The 25,914-nt window shown below is 40.5% G+C and overlaps 2 protein-coding genes across 5 annotated transcripts in view; both read right to left on the reverse strand.

Annotated features, from left to right (window-relative positions):
- NR2C1 (nuclear receptor subfamily 2 group C member 1) overlaps nt 1-4,333 on the reverse strand; it is a 65,567-nt gene extending 61,234 nt beyond the window's left edge. The window contains exon 1 of one of the 3 annotated variants that reach the window (XM_051784056.1): nt 4,206-4,333. The gene's annotated coding sequence lies outside the window, so the exon portion shown is untranslated. Of the gene's footprint in view, nt 1-3,540; nt 3,663-4,205 lie in introns of those variants that run through there. The other 2 variants (XM_051784053.1, XM_051784055.1) reach the window with 2 other exon arrangements.
- A 4,470-nt stretch (nt 4,334-8,803) lies between these two features.
- Nucleotides 8,804-25,914, reverse strand: part of FGD6 (FYVE, RhoGEF and PH domain containing 6) — a 75,199-nt gene continuing 58,088 nt past the window's right edge. Inside the window, exons 15-21 of one of the 2 annotated variants that reach the window (XM_051784030.1) lie at nt 22,361-22,463; nt 21,695-21,841; nt 20,772-20,874; nt 18,767-18,894; nt 17,033-17,161; nt 14,459-14,607; nt 8,804-11,948 (exon numbers count right to left, since the gene is read on the reverse strand). In XM_051784030.1, the coding sequence (XP_051639990.1) occupies nt 11,912-11,948; nt 14,459-14,607; nt 17,033-17,161; nt 18,767-18,894; nt 20,772-20,874; nt 21,695-21,841; nt 22,361-22,463 (796 nt within the window). In that variant the 3' untranslated portion in view covers nt 8,804-11,911. Of the gene's footprint in view, nt 11,949-14,458; nt 14,608-17,032; nt 17,162-18,766; nt 18,895-20,771; nt 20,875-21,694; nt 21,842-22,360; nt 22,464-25,914 lie in introns of those variants that run through there. The other variant, XR_007904012.1, reaches the window with a different exon arrangement.

Genomic DNA, 25,914 nt, shown 5'->3' on the forward strand with positions numbered 1-25,914 from the left:
AGCCTACAAGAAAGACGGAGAGAGAATTTTTCCAAGGGCATGTAGTGACAGGACAACTGGTAATGGCTTTAAACTGAGAGTACGTTTAGATTAGATATTAGGATGAAATTCTTTACTGTGAGGGTGATGAGACACTGGAACAGATTGCCCAGAGAAGTTGTGGATGCCCCATCCCTGGAAGTGTTCAATTCCAGGTCAGATGGGGCTCTGAGCAATGTGGTCTAGTAGAATGTGTCCCTGCCCACTGTAGGGAATTTGGAATGAGATGATCTTCAAGGTTTCCTTCTAGTCAAAGTCATTCTATGATTCCCTTTTTTTTTTTTAATTTGTTATCAACTCCACAGGATTAGATTTTGTTAGGGGTGGTGTGTTTTTTCGTGTCTGTAGGAATTTTTGTTGGGTTTGTTTTTTTTTTTTTAAATTTCTATAAATGTGTGAAAAACACTGCAAAAAACCTTCAGATTAAGTTAGTGATGAGTGAAACCATTAGTCATGTTGACACTTACACTGTTCTGCTAATACTTCAAAGGAAATACATTACCAAAATAAATGGGGCAGTTCTCACACCACAAAGTTACTGCTAAGTTATAAAGAGCAACCTCAATTTCTTTGGAATGAAATAACAATTAATTAGAGCTAATATAACAAAAGCAGAGGGTTTGGCTTTAGTTTTTTGGTGATTAATATTTTTCAAGTTTCCAGTTTAACTTCCTACAAAGGCAGACAAATACTGCGCTTAGTCCAGCCTGGCTTACTATCAAGTTGAACAAAAAGTAATCTAAGTTAAAGAAAACTGAACAGACTTTTAGAGAAGGCCTGGCAAAGTCAACAAAATTAATGTAAATATTGATATAGAAAGGCAGTTCCTACACCATGATTTTCAGGAAGGAATGTATTTCCTTAAAAAATCCACAGTACTGCATCATAAATTCAACAGAAAAATAGTCTGAAGACATCCTCAAATCTTCATTTGCGAAGCCTAGCCATGATGATGATGCATCATAAGATACTCAGGACTTGCTCAGAAAGTTCATGCCATCTTCCATTCTCAGAGAACTGGAACTTTAACAAGTTTGATTTTTCAAAAAAGAAATTCTATGTTGATTTCCAATTTTGGTGACCAATGCAGTAATCTCTAGAATTAAAAGCTGCTAACTGAAGGGTAAAAATATAGACAAGTGTGAATACACAAAAGTAACAATTCAATTAACTGTACCTTAGCAATTTTATCCATAAAATTCTACTGATAAAATTCTGTTTTGCAGCAGCTTGCCTTATGCCGATAATGTACAGACACAAGTTTAAAGTGCTAAAAGCGGCTTGAACCAGCACTGAGAGAAAAAAAAAGGTAAAAGCTTTGCCAGAAAGTGTCCCAGGTACAGTTTAGTTTCCTGGTTGGGTTGCACGCTGCATCCTGTGTGTGACAAAAAGGCAGACAGCTGTGCCAGCCAGAGCCTGTGGCCCCCGCAGCCACCCCAGCAGTTTACGCTCCTTCCCAGTGGATGTTAACACAAGTCTGAGAGCTCCCTGACCTGCATCAGCCAAAATAACTCAGGTCAGCAAAGGTTGCCATTATAACTGCTTAAGCCAGGCTGGCTGCTGTAGCAGGAAAGACACACACCCCCTCTACCAGCTGCAGTGCTGCCAGCTGAGATCCACACTTAGTCCTCCAGCAGAACAAACATGTACACATTCCCGCTGCAATGCCACTCTAGTCCTTATACACAGTTAAGCTCCCTTATTTAAGCAAAGGGCATTGCTTTTTTTCAGCTTTTTTGACCCAAACATTGAACACAGCTTACTTTCTTTAGGAAGACTGCTTTCCTTCACAAACTCTAGGGAAACTCCAGCAATTTCACTGACTGCAAAAACTTTAATTGCATAATACAAAAAGTACACAATAAATCAAAACAAAAATTGAGTAAAAGCGTAGGCAACAAACTAATCTTATTATTGTAAATTCTGGATTTTACGTTACAGATGAAAGCCAGTTTTCACTGGACTAGCACATTAGCTGTAAGCATTCTGTAGCTGTATTTCACACATGAACTATTTAACTGCATGCTACAATATCAGTGGGGTTTTGTTTGGTTTGAGACCCCTGTGGACTCATCCACACCCCCCCCCGCCCTTTATTAACAGAATACAATCATGAAATAATTAATGTTGAAATATACTTCTGGAGGTCATCTGGTCCAACCCATTTTCCCCAAAATCAACGTCAGCTTCAGAGTTACACATGCTGCCTAGGGCTTTGTCTTCAGAGGCTAAGAAACTTGAACAGAAAAATCAAGGTAGGCTTTAAAAAAAAGCCAAAATCAAACAACCAAAACCATAACAACCCCAAACAAACAAAGAATGAATCTTCCCTCCTATCCCACAATCTAGCCTGGGATATGGCTTATTCCTAAAGATATCAGAAGTCCCACAAAACTTGTTCCCTTTAAGAGAACATTTCACAAGAAAATACAACCAGTAAGAAAACCAGAAATATTAAAAAGAATTGAGGACAAAAAATTAAAGCTAGTTAATTTATCTACTGCAATAGATTCTTCCTGTAATAAGCATCTTGATCTGTTGTAGAATGCAGCAGACTTAGCAAGTGGTGTCCAACCATTCAGCTAGAGCAGTCTGCAGGAACCACAGAAGCAACTGAGGACTGTACACCCCTCCGTGTAACCTCAGTTATGGTCTGCAATGTCTTGGAGAAAGAGCTACAGAGACAAGCAGTCACATTTCACAGACCTTAAGGCTTCCCTCAAACAAGTGTCCCTAAGCAAAGTTGTACAGCAAGGAGTAAGCAGTGGGCTAAATGATCTGCTAGACATCTTGTGTTGCAACTGCCTACATGGCCTAAAGCAGGGTTGGGAGAAATATTCATAAAATTATTTTCAGGTAAAAATGCTGTTACAGAAAAAGCCATCCAAAATTATCAAGTGTAGAAGAATGTATCACCAGATGAATGCTGCCTCGACCAGCAGAGAAACTGTGATGTTTTCCCACCCATCTAATACTTCTATTTCTACTTATATAATGCTGATTCCAAAACCAGGAAGCTGTTCTACAGAAAACTATCTGAATTTTTGCCATCTTGTTTTTCTATGAGATGGGTGTGGATGCAGCTCTTCCTGCTACTAAACCACTTTCCCAAGTCCACTCTGCTGAAATTAGTAGCTTCGGATCAGAGACTGCACATAAGAAGAATGAATATCCAACTCAGTTTTTCAAGAATCACGTCCACACACTCGTCTTGCAGTAAAACCACTATCAAGACTTTTTCCTCTCCTGTTGCGTAAGTTCACTTGCACAATACACGGCATCTCCTCTATTCCCTCCACAACGTGCAAATGTAAGCGCATCCTGTGGTACACGCCGTGCTTTTTACACTTAAAGCAACATATGGCAACACGGAAGAAATAAAGAATTCACAAATTCCGCAGCTTAGAAGAAATACCCCATCCAACGAGACAAAATAAGAAACAGCGGCAGGGTCATCTGACCCAACAAAAATAATACCGGCTGTTGCGCTGGTCATGCTACCTTAACACAATATATACCCAGACAGCCGCCTGGGATATATGAGGAGCGAACAGGCGGGGCGATGCCGTCGGCAGGCACAGAGCGGCGGGAGGGGTCGGAGAAGCGCACGGTACCCCCCGGGAATGTGGAGTCGGGGAGGGAGAGAAAGGGAGACGCGCAGAGGCCGAGCCCCAGCGCAGTGCCCGGGCCCGCCCGGCCCAGCCCAGCCCAGCCCGCTGCCCCGGCAGCTGTCCCGGCATCGCCCTGTCCGGGGGCTTCGCGGGGCCAGCGCCGCGCTCGCCCCCCGCACAAAATGGCTGCGCGGGGCCGGGGCGCAGCTCGAGCGGGGCATCGCCATCGCCCGCCGCCGTCTCCCCCGAGGCTCCCGAGCCCGCCGCGCCCGCGGAAAGCGGCAGCCGGCGCCACCCGGATGCCGGGCGGCGGGAGCGGCAAGCGGTTCCTGTAGGTGAAAGGTCGGGGGGCGCGAGGCCGCCCGGGGCCGGGCCGGGCCGGGCCGCGCCGGGGCCCGGGGCGGGGCGGGCGCCGCTCTCCTCCACGCTCCGCGGGGGCGTCGGCCAGGAGCCGGGCGGGCCCGCACCGTTAAGCGCGGGCGCGGCTGCCTCTGCTCCCCGTTCGGCCGCCACCGGGGGGGGATGTCTCTCGGCTGCCGGCGGTCTCTCGCTCACCTGGCGGACCCGCGGCCGCTCCGGCGGGTTTGTTTGGCGGCAGCGGCTCCGCTCCCGGGGGTCAGAGTTCGCGACCCCGCCCCCGCCGCCGCCCCGCCCCTTCCCGGCGCGGGCTCTGCGCCTGCGCTCGCGCCGGGCCGCGCGGCGGGGGGCTGGGGGCGGGGGGAGCGGCAGCTGACGGGGCCGGGCCCGGCCGGCGGGGCTGGGCGGTGGTGCCGCGGGCAGCGGGGCCGGCAGGGCCTGGGCACCGGCAGGACCTGGGCTCAGCGCCCCGGTGGAGCGCCCGCACCGCAGCCCGAGACGTTCCGCCAGCCCTGCGGGCACTGTCGTAAAATCAGAGAATCATCAAGGTTGGAAGAGACCTTTGCGATCATCCAGTCTAACCGTCCACCCAGCACTGCCACTGTAACCTCTAATCCACATCACTCAGCGCCAGACCCAGACGCCTCTTAAACGCCTCCGAGGATGGTGACTCCACCACCTCCCCGGGCAACCCATTCCCAATATCTGGCCACCCTAACAGTGCAAATTTTTTTTTTCTAATATCTGATCTGAATCTCCCCTGTCTCAGTTTAAGGCCCTTTCCTCTTGTCCTCTCACTGCAGCCACTGCAGGTGGAAGAGACCGGCCCCCACCTCACCACAACCTCCTTCCAGGTAGTTGTAGAGAGCAATGAAGGAGGTTGTAGAGACCCTGAGCCTCCTTGAGAGTAAGCAAACCCAGCTCCCTTACTGCTCCTCATAAGACATATTTTCTAGACCCTTCATGAGCCTTGTTGCCCTTCTCTGGATACACTCCAGCACCTCAATGTCCTTTATAAAGTGAGGGGCCCAAAACTGAAGATGGTACTCAAGTGTCATGCCCATCAAGCGGGGAGCACAAATATCCATCTCCCCACTGCAAGCGTCCCTCTGCATGGACACAGGGATGAGCCAGCTTTGAACATCACAGATTTGCAGTTTGCTTTTGGCCTTGGGGAGCTTGGTGGGCTCTGTCCCTTGAGGTAGATCCATAGGCAAGATTGGTGGGTTGGGATTGAAACATGCAACATGATGGAGGCACACACAACACTTGGTGCAGTCACTGTAGCAGTTCAGCCAGCTATGTCTGAAAGAGCTGTGCTTCGCCTGCATGGCAGCAGCAAGTCACCTCGTTAATCGTCAGCGCTGCCCTGAACTGCCTTTGGGAAGGTGATGGGGAGCCTGGCTGCTAAAGAGTGCCCATTCCTGCTGGGGTAGTGCCAAAGGAACAATTTACTGCTGTTCTGGCTGTGTCTCAACATCCATTTGGATCAAAGTTGTGTTTATGCTAATTATTTTAAGTGACCTTGATTTTAAATAAGAATTTTATACTTTAAATATGTCCCTTTTCACCCTTCATCTTCCATCTGTTCAACAAAGATGGTCTAACAGTGATCAGAGATCAGCAGCAACTTCAAGATCATGTAGGCCACTGGGGCTGTATGTGCAAGTTCACAATCTGAAAATAATTGACCATTTTATGCAATTTCTACTGAATCAGATGACATAAGCATCAACATCTGAGCAGCAGAGATAGGAAAAAACCCCAAAGCATACAAGCAAATTTATGTATTAAGATTAATAAAATCATTCACGCTCTTGTCAATTCCTTTACTGCTTTTCTTCCCACTCCCAGTCCCACAGCTGCACCTGAATCTATCTACCCTAGCTCAAGATCACTAGCTCAGTCAGTACTTGCAAGCATCATATTCTACTTTTTGATCAAACACATTCCCAAATGCCAAATGCAAATGAACTTACTGAAGAATTTTTAAATTGGCGCAATTAACTTGCTAAGTGTTTCCTGAAAGTGTAACTGTTGCAGCACTCTTGATTTATAGTACTTGTCACTTCCCAAACTAGCTTGAGCCACACATCCACTTTCTAAATTACAGAGCTTAGTGCAGTTTCATTTAACAAATAGCAAATAATTTGCACCAAAACTTACTTCAGCCAAGTATTCTAATATCCTCAATACTGCAGAAATGTCACTGTAACCAGTAAAACATGCTTTGAAATGACCCAATTCATACTTGATCTGTATTACGAAGGCATGTCCATATAGCTCTGTCAGCCAGGATTACAAGAGGCACATCCCTATCAAAACCATGCAGAGAAGCAAATCCCTTTCTGCTGTTACTGCAAGTTTTCAAAAAACTGCTTTCAAATATATGTCAAAGAAGAAGGCAATATAACTAACCTGACAGAAAAATCTCTCCCTTACAAGCCCTGCTAAAATACTCATAGAATCGTTTAGGTTGGGAAAGACCTCATAATATTGAGTCCAACTGTAAACTTAGCAACTGCTAAGTCCACCACTAAATCACTAAATCATGTCCTAAAGTGCCACCTCTGCAAATCTTTTAAATATCTCCAGGGATGGTAACTCCACCACTTCCCTGGGCAGCCTGTGCTAGTGCTTGACCACCTCTTTGGTGAAGAATTTTTCCTAATATCTAATCTAAACCTCTCCTGGTTCGACTTGAGGCCATTTCCTCTTGTCTTGTCCCTTGTTATTTGAGAGAAGCAGCTGCCCCCACCTGGCTACAATCTCCTTTCAGGTGGTTGTAGAGAGTGATAAGGTCCCCCCAAGGCCCCTTTTCTCCAGGCTAAACAACCCCACCCAGCTCCCTTGGCCGCTCCTTATCAGACTTGTGCTCCAGAGCCTTCGCCAGCTTCATTGCCCTTCTCTGGACTTGCTGCAGCACCTCAATGTCTGTCTTGTAGTGAGGGGCCCACAACTGGACACAGGATTGAAGGTGCAGCCTCACCAGTGCCAAGTACAGGGGGACAATCACTGCTGTTGTCCTGCTGGCCACACTACTGCTGATACAGGCCAGGATGCCATTGGCCTTCTTGGCCACCTCAGCACACAGGCTCATGTTCTGCCTGCCCCAAGCCTGCTGGTGTTGTTGTGACTGTGCTGATTTAAAGATAAACCAGCAGGGGAAATGAACTCAACTCAAAAGAGAGATTATAAGTCAGAATAACAATTTAATAAAATAATACAATAAGTACGATTATACAGACAAACAATTGGTTTTAACCCAGAAAACCCAAATGTATAACCCAGCACCTTGGGGCATGAACAGAGTGGTATTCTTTGGGCCCCCTGAGTCCAAAGGAAAAGGAGAGGGGAAAACCTGTTGGTGAGAGTGCTGTTGCAGTCTGGTCAAGAGTGGTGATTGCAGTCCGGTCGAGAGTGATGGTTGCAGTCTGGTTGAAAAGTGGTGGTTGCAGTCCAGTCGAGAGTGGTGGTCTGCAGTCTTCCTCTGGATCCCATGAGTGGTTAAAAAATTCCAAGACTCCAAGATTATATATTCTCCAGTTCAGGCAGGAATGCCCAGCACTTCCCTCAGGGCGAGGAGTTCCACAAAGAGTGTGAGGACAGGAGCATCCTCCTATCTCACAGGCCTCTTAACACCTAGCTTATAGCCCGAGGAGTCAGGCTCTATGTGCAGATGGTGTAAATGGTTCATTGATAACTGTGGGATATGGCATGGAAGGCTATAGAATACATAGTTTTGGGTTACACCCATCCAGTGATGAACTGGGCCCAGCTGTTCTAACTAGGACAGTAACCCAAGTGCAGGACCTGATGCCAACAGAGACTCTGATTCAGGCATACTTTTACTGATACAGCAGAACTGGATTTTGCAAAAGGATTTATTAACACCCTTCACATAGACTTAACTCCCTTAATTCTTTAGAGTGATAGTTTCTTAGGATGCTTTCTTTCCTCTGGGCATGTCTACTCTTCAGGAAGCTCAGAGAATAGTCCTCTCATCCTGTATCATATGCTCCAGAACTATCTTCTCTCCACTGATAAATGTTCAAGAATATTGCATTAATGGTTTAATATATTCTAGTCAGCTGTTGCCACAGCTAGTTCATGCTCATAGACCTGAAAAATCACACTTTTATAGTACACGGGCTAGTTTGTTCCTGGGCTGCAGAAGCTTGGAAGGGCTGTCATGCCGAGGGGTGGGATGTGGCTTCAGGAGATAAGACCCCTCTGCTCAGTGTCCTACAGGTGGGGCTGCTCAGGGGCAATTTTTCTGATGGTCCGTTTTCTCTGCAAGCCACAGTCCAGCATGGGCCTGCACCCAGTTGTGGAAGAGCTTTATAGGTAACAAACATTGTGAACTTGCAAAGGCATGGGTTTTTAGTTTGGTGAGCTAGGGAAGAGGGAACAGAAAGTGAAGAACTAGACAGCAAGAGACAGCTAAGAAAAGATGGGAGAGCAGGAAGATGGAAATATTTTAGCAAAGACAACAATTTTGGTAGTGAGAGTGTGTCACTACACACTGTTGCACAGCCAATGTCTTGGCTGATGTAAGCAAGATAATTCACTTAAAACTACTGTTTCAGGTTGTCAGATCCAGCAGCAGTGTTAGTCTATCCACACAGACTACCTTTTCAGGCTGTTTTCTGGGCAAAACGCAGTATGATTTTTAAAGCAAGACTGATGTGCAGGATAATTTTAAGAAATTCTGCCATTTGAAAATCACTGAATATACAAATTACATAATATGTAAGACCTGAACATATTTAAAAAGAAAAAAAAAAGATGCAGACTCAACTAATGTGAATTTATTTATACAAAAATGATGAATAACCACAGGAATATTTACAGCTTTGAACTGTTTTCATTTACAAAATAAAGAATCTATTCTTACATTTAGACAGTATGATTTAGGACTGCTTCGAATAAAAGGCTATTTGGATGGTAAATGCAGGGGAGAGCAGTTATGGCAAACAAATGCACTGAATGTGTCTTTCCAAATATCTCTTTACATTATTATGTAATATACATAGTGTAATAATCAAGTTTCCATGCACAAAAAATATTTAGTAAAATGTGTTCCATAGCTGCTCAGCTATCCATTTGTTTTGAGTCCTTTGGGCACAAAATACAGTTTTAAGTTAAAGAGAATTCAGGATCCTAGAACCTTTAATTTATCCATGAATAAAAATGTTAGAACTAATATTCAATGCTAATGTTTGTCTCATACTCTGCTAACCAATCTTAAATTAATTATGAACTATAGATTCTTACAAGAGGAGGTAGCCAAGTGTCTAAAAATTTCCGGTCGTGCTTTAGTGTTTAGTCAAATCAATAAGTAAATACTTTACTTTCGATGGTAATGCATCAAAATGGGATGTGAACTGGAGAAACAGACCAAATTTGAAAAGCAACCATCTGAAAATGTTATGCAAATGCCTGTGTTGCAGGTTCTTCATATGACACAAAGCACTAATGCTGGAGAAAGAGGAAAAGAAATATTCAAACATGTTTACAAAGACAATTTATTTAACACAGAATTAGACTGCAATATGTATATGACTGTTTTTAAGGCTCCATTCCAATCTATTTCTGTCACAGATCTTTTGATTGATCAGCTACTTCTGGAACAAGTCCTCTGGTTATCTCAGAACATTTTAAACTATTTTCTCACTCTGCACCAAATCCTCTAGAGGTAGTTTGATGCCATACAAGGCAGAACTTGGGCACCTTGTTCAGTATGTTTTGACTTTTATTGCTCTGTTTTGCAGCAGGGAATATGTCAAACCATAAACTGAAATTAAATTAGCTGGCTCCTAACCAAATTTCTGATTCATTTGCTGGTTCATGACTTGCCATCTTCATTGGTGTGCAGTCCCTATGAAAATATTAAGAAGCTCTTCCCTTTGATACTATCAACAGGAAGAGACACATCACATCTATATCAGTTTAGTTTTGGATACAGTAAAAACCATGGCAGAAATCATCCTGAAGAGACATGCTAATAACTTATTTAGCTTGGTGAGCAGCTGGTTTTCAAAATTAAGTAAAAGCCCTTTATATGTAACAAGAGAAAAGTATTCACTTAGCACATTTGTATTACAATAAAAGAGAATAAAGGCTTTGATCAGTCCTACTTAATTTCCAACATTATCTGGTCAAATCTCTAGCGTTCCTGAGGAAAGTCAGATCTACAGCTTTAAGTCCCTGATTCATAAGGTACTCCACTGAAATGCTTGAAGCCAATGAAATTGCTTGTATAGTTAATATTAAGCATTTGACTTCGAAGCCCACTATTGACTTAACAGAAGCTCTAAGAAATCAAGATTCTTCAGAGCTCTGTTAGTATCTTAGACCTGACTTTGAGGTATTTGAGGAAATAAAAGAATTTTGGTTTGCATTTTCGTTTTTGGCCTTTCTGTCATAACTACTAACTGTTCTATCATCTATTCTCTTTCCATTGTGAGGCCACAAAATAGCTATTAATGCATATTCAAACTATTAATTGAAAGTTAATGGCTCTTAATTCTGTTACCAAAACCAGCTTGATTCAGAGGACTATCAACAAGTAGTAAAATTAACTGACTACACATGCATCGCATTTGACATAAAAATGGCTTCCTTTCATGTGGTTTTCATAGTTCTAGTTCCATTTATGCTATTACAGTGTTAAAAATCTTTCAAAGTTAAATAGAATAAATGCACCAGAATCATCAGTAAATATTTCCTAATGAGGTATGCTGATGATTTTCTTAAAGAAAAAAAACAAAACCCAAACACCTAAAACTGAACTATGTTTTAAAGTGTCAAAGAAAACAAATCATATTGTAAACAAAAGGTATTTCAAAGAATGGTATGCATTTTCAATGCCTTTTGCACTAAGAAAGCTGTGTTGTCTTGGTATGGCAATTCCAGTTTAAAAATAATATTTAAATATACAATAGTTTAAAATTTTTGGAGAGGAGGGTGCATATATTTGTTTAATGTTCTTTGAACAATAGTTTATACAGTGTTTCATTTTTGTATACAGAACTCATTTCACACAAAATTTTGAAACAAATAAGATATTTTGCCTTTTCTCTGATTATCAAAAATGTATTTTTACTCTGCTTTAAATTACTAGTGGAAACATAAAAGAGAATATATCCTCCAATTTACTGAAGATAACTCATTTAGTCTCTTTTGCTTCTGTAGTACTGTAAGAGCTCTAGTGCCTTATCCCTGTAATTGCAAAGTCTGTTTTAAAATATTTTTCCCTTTTTTGTTTTTTTTAATAATTGAACTGTATTTTGCTTTTGTGATACGGAATTTGTTGTACTGTTTTAATGAACTGGTATGCATGATTTCACCTGCCATTCAAGGAAAGGAGCAGCAATATCATACAACTTCTCATAAAGGAGCTTACATAGCCAACAAAGATCCAAAATCTGTGAAATTCCTATACTGATCTGTTCTTGCTAAATTGCTAAGTGAACATCAGCAGCTCAAGACCTATACACAAATCATGAGGAACTGTACAATTGCAACAGATCTGTTTTGTGTTTTGCCTTTTTTTTTTTTAAAAAAAAGCATAAAGTTTATGAATCTGTTGACTAACAATCTGCCATTCTGAGGACATGGGCACTTTGGACCTCAATGCAGACCTCACAAATAATTCTGCCCATTAAAGTAAACATTGGAATTTAATAAATAACACATTTTGTATCAACACAGAAATACATACAATTCTTTAAAAAAATATTACTTTACACTAAAAATGCAACAACTCCTAATCCTGACAAATATACAATTTTGTGTAGGTTGAGACGGCAGGATTCTGTTTCACTGAACAGTTGCTGTAGTCTGTTTTACCACCATCCTGGATATTTTCCTTTAAATTTGCAGACACGATGCTGACACTGCTATAAGACAGTGCCTTCTTGAAAAGCTTCTATCCACCTGTTAGAAAATTAAACACTGTTAGGAAGTTGCTGATAAAAGAGTAAATCTCACTGTTGTCAGTAGCTACAGATTCACACAAGAAGTAATATCATACTTTCATTACCAGTTGGTCTGTGAGTGCAAATGCCAATGAGTCCAAACATACAAAGCTTGCTGGGGACATATTAAGTATTGGTACAAGGCCATACGATAGAAACTTTTTTGTGTACCTCTCCCATACTGAAGTTATATGCACAAAAAACAGGTGAAGCTGGCAGATCAAATCCTCAAAAAGTAGGATATGCCAAAGTGCTGCATACTTTAAAAAAACCCAGTACTGCCTTCTCTTATTTCACTGCAAACATGACCTGGGATGAATCAGGACACTGCTGTAACTGAGGTATTTGTCTGCTGTCTGCACAACCCATGCCCTCTGCTGTTGCAGCTGGTACCAGGGCATTACCGATGACTGGTGGGGCTGAGGGAAGAGGTCACAGGGTGAAAGGTGGGGGTTAGGGGGAAGTCCCAAACAGCTGATCCAAGGTGTCTCAAACTGGAAATTCGAAGTTAATATTCAGCTACTTTTACACCCTGTAGCTGTGGTTTCTGTTCCTACTTGATTAGGAGGGTGATAAACATCCTCAGCTTCCCAAGGATGAAAAAATTAGAGTTCCTGAAGCACCCTGATGCTACACAGACAAATACAATAAAAAATGGAATAATTCTGTCTTCTGAGTGAGGGCTGAACTCTGTGTATGTGAAGTTCAGGGGCCGACATAATGACGATTTTTTTCCAAGTGAGAATTTTGCAAGAACTGAATGACACAAAGACTGTAATTATCTTTATCATAGAAATTCAAACCCATCTTAGTATTCACAGAGTATCTAAACATTAGTCACAGATGTTGGCTCTTCCTTGCCCTGAGCATTTAATTTTGTAACTGTGTGCATGTTCTTTGAATTCAAGCTTTTGGTATGAACATATTAAGCATGTGTAAGTCCTCATGCCTGTCTGCACACACAACTCAAGCATATACCCCTTATTTTTTAGGGCTCACTGTATTTTCCACTGCCATCCATACATTAAAAACAATTAAAGTGGAATACAATTACAAAAAAAAAATCCCTAAACAGCTTAAGCATTGAACATAGCACTGGACTTCTAAAACCTCACTGAAAAATAAGCATCTGTTAAAATTTATTACTGTACTCATACAAATGCATCAGATACTTCTTTGGCCCTAGCAGGAAAAAATAGTGTCCACTGATGCTAACAGACCAACAGCACGTTCTTTGTTTTTCCATATAATGCTGTCGTAGCAGCATTTATTCTGGACGTTCAGCATAAATCTCCTAAGGATATTAAATACTTGGAGAAAGCTCAAAATTCAAGGTACTTAATGTTATTCCTAGCCCCAGTAAAATACACTATGTTCAATTTCAAGTTTTCCTACTGATGACAAAAGCCATTGTCTGAATAGAAAAACAAAGCTATTGAATGCCTTGGGGTTTTTTAGTTTGTTTTATATAGTATGGGAAACAAGAGAACACTGTCTCAATGAACAAGGAAACATTTGTGTGCATCTGCACAAAATACTCCCCAAAATCAAATAAAGACTTCTAGATTTTTTATGTAGAGAAGTGTCATTAAGCACGTTCTCAGCTGTTCAAATTTTCAGTTGTCCTGGGCACCTTGTTTTTTAGAATGTCTCTATCTGTAGAAACCTGGAGCCATTTGAATGCTTAAGTATTAATAATGGACTAGTTAGTGCATCAAATGTATTTATTAATACAAAATTCATTTGGCAAAACTGCAGTGAAAGCAGTCAGATAAGACAGGCATATAGGAAAGATAGCTTACATGTATTCCATTTATGCTCATTTCTAGGTTACTATAAGATTCATGTAACAAATGTTTTCTACTGACTAATGACTAAGCTTCTAGGTTATTTTATATAGAACACACATGATATATAAATTGATAAATATGACTCCAAACTCAGACACAGCAGCAGGACTTGAAATGAAACAGCTTGTATAAATGTTCTTTGAATTCAAGCTTTTGGTCTGAACGTATTAAGCATGCCTAGGTGCTCATTTGCATCTGCACACACACTTCAAACTTTGGTCCTGTACTTTTTAGTGTCTGCTTTATTTTTCACTGCCATATATTCATTAAAAATAACTAACACTGACATGTGAAAATAAAAAAGGAACATATCAGTTAATTCTTAGAACACATTTTCTGGAATGAGCTAGGAAAAAGAAAGATTTCTTATTTTATCTTTGACTCTCCCAGTCTCCTACATTCAGTCTTTTCCCGAAGAGAGTCTGCTTCCTTCATTTCAGATGCATTTCAGAAGTCCTAGTGACACCAGAACCTCATGTTTTAAGTAATTTAAAACTGCCATTTACATACAATATAATATGGATCTTTGGTACATATGTTTAATGTGTGATTATGAACATTCACCACTTCTGAATTTTCTAGAAATATGTAACAGAAATGAATTCAAGTAGTTTCTTACTTTTGAGCTGAATGGGGATCATCTGCTTTGAATATGTAAAATAAAGTGTTTTTGTGCAGTAAATGGAACACTCTAGACTCTGAGTTTTCATCTTTTACTTCACTGACTGTGAATCCAAGCAAAGGCTGGCTCTCTAATGCTGCCACATCCTATTTAACAAGGGAAAAAAGGAAACAAGACAAAGTTAGAGTTTGCAAGACATACTAAGGCATGCATTTAGACTTTATTCATATACCATACCATTGCAACAGACTATAAAAAAAAAAAGGTTGTTATAAACAGACATGCACAAAATGCCTCTTTTTATCTTCTCCATGCATGAATCAGGGGACAGGAAATAACAAAACCTCATAGACTTCAACACTGCCAATCTTCTTTTCATTTCCCTGATAACATCTACCTTGTCTTTTGCTGTGTAGTCTCAGCTAGTAAGGAGTTCTTATATCAAAAGATCAACTACCACCTGGCAGCAGACCAAAGGTCCACCAACCCCAGTGCTCTCTCCAACAACCTTAGAAGTGAAGTGGGATGCTGTTAACTGCACAGAGTATGCTAAAAGGGGGAGCTATGGATGCAACCTATGTTCTCAAGCACTGCAGTCAAGTTCCAAATACTTCAAATGGCTAAGCTTATTTTGCTTTCTGTTGCTGGAAATTAAAAGGATAGGGGAAAAATAGTTGCTGAGTGTTCACAAATGGTAGGTTAGGAAAGAGTAGCAAGAGAAGCTGTACCTTTTTGTTTTCTTTTATTTAGTTTCAAAACCTGGCTAAAAATGAAACCTGTCCCGTTCCTCATTCATCTCAAGTACTTACTTTTAAATTTTTTTTTAAATACTCTTGCCTTTTAATAAATGAATACCACACAAAGCATTTTTGGAAGGGAAAAAAACTCAACTATTTTCATCCTGTGCAAATTCCAAAACAGTGTTTTGTAACTAGGCAAGGTTCTGCAATGCTTATGGATAGAAGAAAAAAAAAAGCTGAAAAACCAAAGAATGTATATAAACACTGACAAATCAGGTGATGACTTTGGTAATTGCCTCTCCAATGAAACAAGGGTGTCTCGTGAAAACAGCATTTCTTTATATTGGAAAATCAAGTAAGGCTGAGCAATCTGTTTTGTTATCTCAGGTCTTTGTACCACTAATAGGTGGTTTTTTTACCACTGATCTTTATATCACTTGGAACTAATGTAAGTAGTTTAAGTGAGGTTTCCTGGCTAACGCAACACTGGATCTTCCCTTAAGACTCTATAACCAATGTCTCCTGCAATGGCTCAGCAAGATGAAAAATAAGGACAGATACTCCTCAGTTTAAAGAAAATTGGAAAGAGTTAATTTTGTGATTGTGAGCTGCAAACTGAAGCTACTCTGTAAGGTTGATATCTCAGAGGAAGCCAAGCCAAAGAAAATTTAAAGTGACTGTCACAGACTAATATATCTTTCTTTACCTCCGCCAAAGTCTCCTTTGCAACTAATAGAAGAAACACAATGCTCTCAAATATTTTTTTAATTGATGTAAAAGTAATTTTTTTCCACATAATTATTTAAGCTATTTTTAGAACTACTTTGTGTTTTTTTAATATTGCTAATACTGTAGTGGAAATAACATCACAGGTTTTGGACATAATTCAGAAGTTCTAAAAATAAAGGTTGGCAGGAAGAGCCCAGGAACAAATCTGAGCACAAACCAGGAAATAATTAGAGTGGATGTGGTGTGAGGGTGAAGAAGGGTAATTCTTTACATGGCCAGGATAGGTTGGGCCTTACATTTTGAAAGTAAGTGAGGAATAGCAATACCTTTAAACAGATGCTTTGGATGTTTTGCTCTTGAAAGCTAGTAGCAAACTCTAACATATAAAATTAGTCCAATATCTTCTGGTGCTACAATACATCCATATGTTACAAAACATTCAAAGATGCAATGAGGCTACAACCTTAGCACATACTGGGATGTGCAGAGCTTTTATATACACACACACACACACACACACACACACATATTTATACTGAATAGAGATTATTCCACACTGTAATGGACTTATTTAGGACTACACATCCTAAATAAAAAGCAAATGTCATTAGATAAGATGCATTTCTTTTTTTTCTGCTGCATCACTGTGTATCAGATAGCAACTCCAGGCTGAAAACAACAGTTTGAGAAGAAGTAAAGACATTTAGTTTGCTCATTTTCCAAGCATTCAAAAGACCTTATGGAACTGCAGAACAACATACTTCAAGATACTTTTATAACGTTGGTTTTGCCACTAGCACACTGTGATGCATCCAAACAGACTCCCCATGTATTCAGCTGACTCAGAACATACCTACAGCTGAGCAATGGTGTGCAGTGCAGAGGTGCTCAAACTAGGTCTGGAATCAGAAACAGCATAGCTATATCAATGTATTATGGTATCAAGCTCACTGGGCCTTTTCAAAATACTGCATTCAAATCAGATCAAATACTGTAAGGTGATCTACTTTTATAGCTTGTTTCCATATCATAAAAATAAACAACTTTGTTACAAAGACAGTATTATCATTGGATATTTTATTTCTAATATGTAGTCTCTTACCTCACTAGCAGCATATGTGTATAGCACCTTATTTTTTATAACAAACCATAGGTGTTTCCATGGTTTCTTACTGCCCTTAGATCTGTGTAGGTAGCCACTCATTGTAGAGTCTTCTGTATTTGCTGAAACCTGAAGAGGAAAAACAAAATGAATCAACACACCCTAAGAGTACAAGTTTTCACAGTACAGGGTTTTTTTTAGGCAGATTTCCAAAGCCCTGCCTGTCAAAGACTCAAATTCTTACCTGATCTCAGGTTAGTGTTGCTAACTAACTTACATGGCTGAAAGAACAATTATTTTGTCTGCTACCATCTATCTGGTCTGGAAGAGAGGTTTCCACTGCCACTAAGGTTTGGAACTTAACTGGATGCAACAGGACAAGAGAGGGCTGAGGACTATGTACACTAGAGAACACCCATTCCTACATCAGAATCACAGAGTGGTTTGGGTTGGAAAGGACCTTAAAGATTATCTATTTCCAACCCCTCTGCCATGAGCAGGGACACCTTCCACTAGACCAGTTTGCTCAAAGCCCCATCCAGCCTGTTCTCAAACACTTCCAGGAATGGAGAGTCCACAACCTCTCTGGGTAACATGTTCCACTTTCTCACCACCTCACAGTAAAGAATTTCTTCCTAATATCTAATCTAAACCTACTCTTCTTCAGATTAAGAAGGGTCCCCCTTGTCCTATCACTACATGCCCTTGTGAAAAGTCCCTCTCCGGCCTTCTTGTAGGCCCCCCTTCAGGTACTGGAAGGCTGCTCCAAGATCTCCCCAGAGATCTCTCCAGGCTGAACAGCTCCAACTCTCTCATGCTGTCCTATTAGGAGAGGTGTTCCAGCCCTCTGATCACCTTAGTGGCCCTCCTCTGGACTTATGTTGCCCTTATTATGTTGACCATTATCATGCCCTTATTGTGTTGGGGACCCCAGAGCTGGGTGCAGCACTCCAAGTGGGGTCTTACCAGAGTGAGAAGAGGGGAAAAATTCCCTCCGTTGATTTGCTGGCCACACTGCTTTTGATGCAGCCCAGGACACAACAGGCTTTCTGGGCTGCAAGTGCACATTGCCAAGTTATGTTGAGCTTTTCATTCACAAACACCCCCAGGTCTCTCTTCCCAGGGTAAGCCTTAATCCATTCTCCACTCAGCCTATATTTGTGCTTGGGATTTCCCTGACCCATATGCAGGACCTTGTGCTTGACCTTGTTGAACGTCCTGAGGTTCACACAGGCCCACCTCTCAGGCCTGTCCAAGTCCCTCTGGATGGCATCCCTCCCATCCAGCATGTCAACTGCACCACACAGCTTGGTGTCATCTGCAGCCTTGCCGAGAAAAATCACTACCTCCCATTCCCAAGACCTCCAGTGTATAGAGAGAGGTAGGGTTTAGATCTACCTTTCCTAGCCATAAGCCAAGAGCTGAGTTGGAGTAGGAGTAAATCACAGTTAGTGCAGAGGTAAATCACAATTCATGGAAACACAGGGAAGCAAGAAAGAAATTACAATTTTGTCTGTCTATCTGAATCACAATCTCACAGGTGTTCATGCAGTTTACACACTACTTCACAGTTCACATCCCTGCCTATTTAAAACTAAGGCCCAAACAACAGTTACAGATACATTTTGACTTTTGCTTCTAGAGAAGATTGCTAAAATATGGAATTGGTCTTTTGCATTGTTAATATTGATTATATAATACCAAGGCACCACTTTTGACCAATAATGCACTTACTTCTTTGAGGGCCGCAGGAATTTTTTTCTGCTTTCTTCCAGAGGGAATACTATGTAATACTGTAGACAAGGCACTTGATGGAGATTTATGGTTGACTGGGGATCCGCTCTTAGGAGTGCACTGGTTATCTAAAATGCACAGGATGAATATGTCACAGATGAAATATAGGTTGTTGATTCTTGGGCTTTTCTTCTTAAAGACAGCTGGCATTTTTATTCCCATTACAGTGTTTCAGTAGTAATACCTAACTACACTAAATTCAGCACTGAATTAATGGTTCAGTGTTATCATCAACACCATGAGTTAGAAACCCCTAAATCACAATCAAACTAAAAAAAAAAAGCCATAAGAACTTTAGAACTAAACAAATTGGTCTTTTTAGTTTTCTTGATGTCGAACGGGGTGAAAATTAAGTCTTAAAAATCACACCAAATTTTTACAGCTGGCCTCTGCAGTTCAGTCTGTATTTTACCTCTGTTCCCCAACTCTGCTCTTCAGTTCTCTACATCTGTTAACTTCTCAGCTTTTTTCAATATGGATGCTGTAGGACTCCTCTTCCAGCATCACACTGTCATACACACACTTCTGGACATTCCCATCTCCAGAGCATATGCTGTCATTCTCCACTGCCACACGCAGTTCCTTCATCTCTCTTGGAAGACTTCTGCAACACCTCACTTCTTTAAAACCTCTTTTTCTAGCAACACCCACCACTTCTTTACAGCCCAACCTGAAATGAGTAGTTTCACTAAATCTACTTTTAGAGTTGTCCCTGAACTTGGTGAAGCTCTGAAAAAATGAGCAGAGCAGAAGAGTCATGAGATTTGCCAGCTGTACCGAACCTGCTCTGCAGCCCTTTTCCCAGCTAAAGGCACCTGCCATTGCCTGTAGCACAGCAGCCTCTAGTGCCCAGCACAGACACCTGCAGGTGGTCCAGACAATTGCCTTCCCGAGCACCACAGGCACCCACAGCTACAAGGGTTATCGATGCTGCTTTCCACATCCCTATGGGATCCATAGGTTTATTATTGCACTGGGGCGTCACAGATTTCCTAATACCCCTGAGAGCTTGTGTCGAACTGGAGTCTCTGCCACAGGGAAGGGCAGCAAACTCTTTCAGTCTCTGCTTACATCTCATTTGTGTATTTTATACTAAAGTATTTGGACATAGTTCAGAGCAACTCTTGTGAGATGGAACTCGATTTCCACCTCACTGGGAGGTGTCTCCATTGATTTTATATTTGTTTCTGCATAATGATATGAAGCTTCTTCAAAGAGACATATTTGAATTTTCTCAGGATGAGTGAGGACACTGATTCTGGACCTTCTCTCTAAGCAAATGTTATTACCACCATGCTATTGAACCCTTGCTTTCCATAAGGCACCACACTCTTTGAAAGTGTTTCAATGAAAACTGCTCAAGCTGTGGTGTTTTATACTGAAATCCATGTTGCAATGTTTAGGAATTCTGCCTTCAGAACTGAGGTACAGATATGCCAAATTCTTGAATTCCAGATGAGCTGAGGCTTGAGGTTGAAGAGACTCAGCTTCAATAAGATGAAAGCCTATGTTTTGACAGAGCCCCAGAGCTTAACTATCTCAGCAGCTTAGCTGTCAAAAATGAAGTTTACAGGCATACAAGTTACAGAGGGAAAAAGTACACATGAATCCACTGGAAGGTCATGATGAGCTGCAAGGACATTAATATACACTTGTACCCTGTGATTAAAGAAAAGCAATGTAACACTAGTTATCTCAAAAGGAAAGCAGCATAAGCTACGTGTAATTACTGTAAGGTAAATGCACACGTTTCTGGAAGGAAGAGCCAATGCATTGCAAATTAATTTCCTAGCTTGTTTGGCATCTTAGAATCTCAGATGCCCATCGCTTTTCAGGCACAAGAAGAATTAGACACTTGACCCCAGCAGTAAAGATGAGGCACAGACATACTATGTTAATAAGGGCCACAAAAATAAGACAGACAGTTTGTGAAGATTTTCTTTACCTTGTTTTTGTAGTTCCCTGAAGCAATGATCACATACTCTTGCTGGCTGGTTTTTCATATAGTCTAAGCCATGTTTATTTGATGAACAAGCTTGACAGACAATCTGGAAATAAATAAAACCATTATTGTACAGGATGTGCACCTGTAAATAAGCAAATACTCAAAAGACATTCACTTCAGCACTGTTAAGCTCATCATACAATCCGAAATAGGCACTATTTTACAGTAAAAATGGTTTAAAATCTTGGATTTTTCCTGTGTCTTTATGCTCAACATGCTGCCCTTTCCTCCTCTTAAGTGATAAGTTTAAATATAAAAAACCCACTGAATTATACAACTCAATAAGCCAATGTTAACAATCCATGATATAACAGAATAAGCCTACTGTTACTGAGTGTTTTAAATAAAAAAATTTAAAAGAAATAATTAAAAAGTCATTGTTCTCTTGGTGATTTCTCCATTGCATTGAATTCCAATTCTGTATTCTCACTTGATTAAAACAAGAAAAATAAAGGTTTATTAGATGTATCTTTCATAAGTGCTAAATATAAAACAAGCTTGGTACTAACTTAAAAACAAAAATCATGATTTATCTCATGGAAGTTAATGAAGAAGATATTTCCTTATTTCAGCTAGCAATTATTTCTATTATGTAATTGCAAAAGCAACCATAAATAGCACCCTAGAATGCAAAATAAAAAAACAGTAACAGGTTGAAGGTTGAACACTGGTCAAGTTCAAGACCTGCCTTAAAAAAACCCCAAACCCCAAAACCTAAACCACCAACCCCAACCATTGTTTCTAATGCACATAATTGTGACATAGTACAGTGTTCCCTCAAAAAAGTGGTTGTGTGATGAGGCTCCTTTTGTGTTTGTCACACAAGGAACCTGTAGGACTAACAGAAAAGGCAATCACCCAACCTTTCCACATGCCCTGCAGTGATGCCTTCTCCAGGTCAATGTGAATTCACTTGTACAGATCATACACATGGTGGCTCTGGTATCAGGAATCCAGATCGGAGCCTTTGATCCCAGTGGACTATCTTCTTCCTGTTTTTCTGGATCTGCCTGAGAGAACATAAGCAGAATACCTTTACATTCAGTGATGAGAAATAAAGATTAGTATTTATCAGAGATTATAGGAAAATGCTAATGATGTTGAAAAGCCTTCTCTGATAAATTGTTATGGTCTTAAATGTTATCTACTATTTCATCAGTGACCATTATAATGCAAGCCTGACAACAGAACTGCATTTAATTAGTTCAAAACAGCTCTGTCACTTTCAAGCTTTACCAGCCTACTTGTATCAATAGCTGCTTTATTTTAAAATCTTTTCATTTCATCTTTCTGTTCACAAGATCACAGAGAGAAATGCAAAAGCTGGTTTGGGTTCTTTGGAAGAAAATAATTTTAAATTTATGAAGTAAAAAAACATTATGAAATAGTATTCTGTTCTATCATCTGTTCACTTACCATTTACCATCCTGTTTTATTATTCATCATGGAACACCTCTTGTTTCTCTAAACACCTATAAGAAACTTTATATTCAAAAAGGGAACAAACCAACAATAATTTTGTGATATACCTCTTCAAGACTTTTGCTCGGATTAAATGTGATTCTCTTTTTTGTATATTCTTCAATTGACTTGGAGATAGCTTCTAACCACTCATCTCTTTCTGTAGCAGAACTGTTGGGGTAAAAAACCCACAAAACCAGTTTATTATTATTAACATTTAAGACTAAGCAAGTGTTGATTAGAATTTCATTAGCTTTATTACACACTGACGTAACTCTCTTGCAATTTCATTTTATAGACCATCCTCAATTCCTACTAAAACTGGCATAATTTTTTAACTGTCTGCATGGTGTTAGCTATTTGTGTTGATTAATACTAAAAAAGATTTCTGTGTCTGTTGTTATAATGCAGATTCCCTCCCTCCCTTTCCTCCTTCCAAAATACCCTGTGGTCATTTTAAGCTTGTCTGTCATTGTTTCCCCTTCTCCCTGGACCCTTGAATAGCCTGAACGATACTGGTATAAATGGTGGTTCCAGAACAAAGATTTGGCCTTCCCTCTTGAAGGCAACCTGAAATTTCAACAAGTCTTTTTTCTCCGTGCTTCCTTCTGTCTCAGAGTGCAGTTTGTTATACCCAGCCCTGTGAAACCCCAAGCCTATGTCAGAAAAAAACCACACTGACTCTTCTCCTGCCTTGTGCTCCTGACTACTCCTACTACAGGTCATGCTACTTTTACATAATTCTTTTTTTTTCCAAAATTTTCCATTGGATGAGCTAACTTAAAGAGATGAACAGATGAGCTTATTCTATCTCTTTATCCTACAGCTGGTGGATCACTAATCAAGAGCAAGGAAAACATTAGGCTAAAGTGGCATGGCACAAGGAGCAGAGAGAATAAGGAGTGCTCAGTGCAGCAGGAGGCTGCAGCTATACTGGCTTATGTACACTGCCAAAGCATCTCCTCTGGCCATGGGCACACCACTGTTTTCATAAATCCATGCTGTTCCTGCTGCAAAGGGCAGCCTACTACCCCTTCTCTCAGCCACTGTGTCTTATTTTCACCCTTGTGTCAGAACATACAGTTATGCAGTGGGCTAGACTGGGAAATGAATCCATATTAAAGCAAGCCATTGACCTGCTCTTCCTGTGGATCAATCTACCAGCTGAGTTCATCACACAGCTGCACAAGTACTTGTGCCAGCACCACGGAGAAGGCTCTGAGAAGGATGAAGCAGTTTTGTGGCAGAGAAACAGTTAGGCTGCTTGTTTAAGATGCCATACCAGCTTTAAAAAGCACTTCTAAAATTTGAACAAGCATCCATTGCCAACATTTTTTCTATTCCCAACTTCTTGACTGGTATCCAATAAATTAATCTGTTTAATCCAAGTAATTAATAGAAAGATATAGAAAGGAAAGCCAGAGAAGAGAAAAGCAATGACTTACACTAATGAGGGGTCTAGTACCAATTAATTAAACCATTATTTTTTAACGGTTTTGTAGGTGTATTTGGAAGCTTTCATCATCTTTGAGCCTTCAAGGAAAATACTTTGAACTGGGGTTTTGAACTAGATGAAACTGAGTACTATAGAGAATCAGAGAGGACAGATCTAGTAAGGTAAACACATGGGAAGCCTGTGAGGCATGAGCAGAAAAAAATATCTAGCACACACACAACAACAAAACCAGAACAAAAGGAGAGGAAATAAGATACAGGCAAAGGCAAAGCAATGTATTATTGTCTGTCCCAATATCTCACAGTCTGAGTCGAACATTTTGTTCAGTTTATTTACTTTTGCTTCCTCATCCGGAAAGAACAACTGGTCTGCATTAACTACATAATATTCATAACTCTAATAAACTCCTTTGGCTTTTTTCAAAATCTGGTTACATTTAATTGGATTCCTGTAACTGTATTAAATTTAAAGTTGGCACAGTTTTTCGAGATTAAGCATCCCCTCCATCATGTGGAGATTGCTATTCATGGAGCAGCTAACACTCTAATATTTCACCACGAAGCTTGTTCTTGGTAGGTTTGCTAGTGCTAGCCTTTAGGATTGTTTACAATGCTTCAAAACTTAAGAGCAAAGGTGGTGCCACTGGCAACTGAATTGATGTAATGGTTTGCCGCAGCAAAATAGGCAGTTTCTTCTGCTGTCACTCCCAGTCCTCCCCCCACAGTTGCCCAGCCCTGCTGCTTCCCCTGCTGCAGCTCCAGTATCACTTCCAAAAGTGATCTGCTTACTAAAATTGCAGGGTTTTCAAACATTATTATTTTTTTAATTTATTTGATATTTAACATAACAGTAGAAAGCTTTAAATGGACTGCAGAGAGCCCCAGCAATGGTTACTACTGGCAAATGCGTGTGCTAGGGGCACACATCACAGCTGCTCAGTGGTCCTAGGAGGGCTCACAGACTTATGCCTTAGGGCACCTCTCCCAGCTGAGCTAGCCTTGCCTGAGCTGTCCTTAGTGAAAGCAATGCAGCTATGTCTGCCTGGGGTAGCTCTTTGCTTGCCTTATTGAGGGGGACGGGGCCAGCTGGCCTCAGACCATGTCAGGCTGGCACGACTGTAGTTTTCAGGACCAAACCACTACTTCTGTGCAGTGCTGTATCATGCAGATGTGCTAACTTGTTCCTCTGATGAAGAGATTTCTAGTACAATACTGCACTGTACCATGAAAAACAATTCACATTCCTACAGATATCCCAGGAAAACTGAAACCTCAACCCAGACTAGATAAAGCAGAACACTAATGCAGTCAGGAAAACTAAACCTGAAGAGACAAAGACTTGTCTAGGCACTAATCTATACTTCTGTTATTAATTGGCCTACTTTTTATTAATAGCAATTTTTCACCAGCTTAATCGCTCCCTTCTCTGCCTCATCTCCTAGGATCATTTCAGAATCTCTTCTTTGGTGTACACTTCACATAATGTTTATTATTTGAAAAAAACACAGAAGTGAAAATCGTCTTCAGTGTCTTTAATACTAATTTGAACAGTTTTGCAATTGAGATTTTTACCACATGGGAGCCAAGAAGCTGTTAGAATGAGGCATCATTCAAAGAAGATGTAGCCTGTATTGATAAGATACAAATTCTTTTCACTTTCAGGATATTTATCAATAGGAACAACATAAATAATTGGAAAAAAATATATGCAAGCACCTGTTGCTAGTAGTTTTTTCAACTGTTTCCCTCCTACACCACAATAGGCCCAGTTCTGGTTATAGACAGAAAACAATCTGAAAACTGTCATTTACATCTGGGGCCCCCAGCACTTCCTTCTTGCCATGCAAATGCAACCTCCCTCTATCACTGTTGTGTAACTTAGGGCTCTTGCACACCCATAGCTTCCACCAAGTATAAATATAATAGAGCTAAATGCTCTCCAAAGATGCAGCATCACTAAAAAAGAAAAAACAAATCAGAGCAGCCTTAGTTGGTAAAATGAGGTAAATTCCAGCAATTTCAAGGTCAAGACAAAAGCAAGTCACAAATCATGCTGAATTTGATTAAAATGTTATATATAGGGCTTCTCCCCTATGAACCAGCACATATTTCACAGGAGTTGATTTTAATCTACCATTTAATCAGTTCCTCAAAAAGACAAGTCTAT

This window comes from Manacus candei, unplaced genomic scaffold, assembly GCF_025592945.1.
Source record: "Manacus candei isolate 608988 ecotype Guabito, Panama unplaced genomic scaffold, ASM2559294v1 h1tg000018l, whole genome shotgun sequence".
In the NCBI taxonomy this organism is placed as follows: domain Eukaryota; kingdom Metazoa; phylum Chordata; class Aves; order Passeriformes; family Pipridae; genus Manacus; species Manacus candei.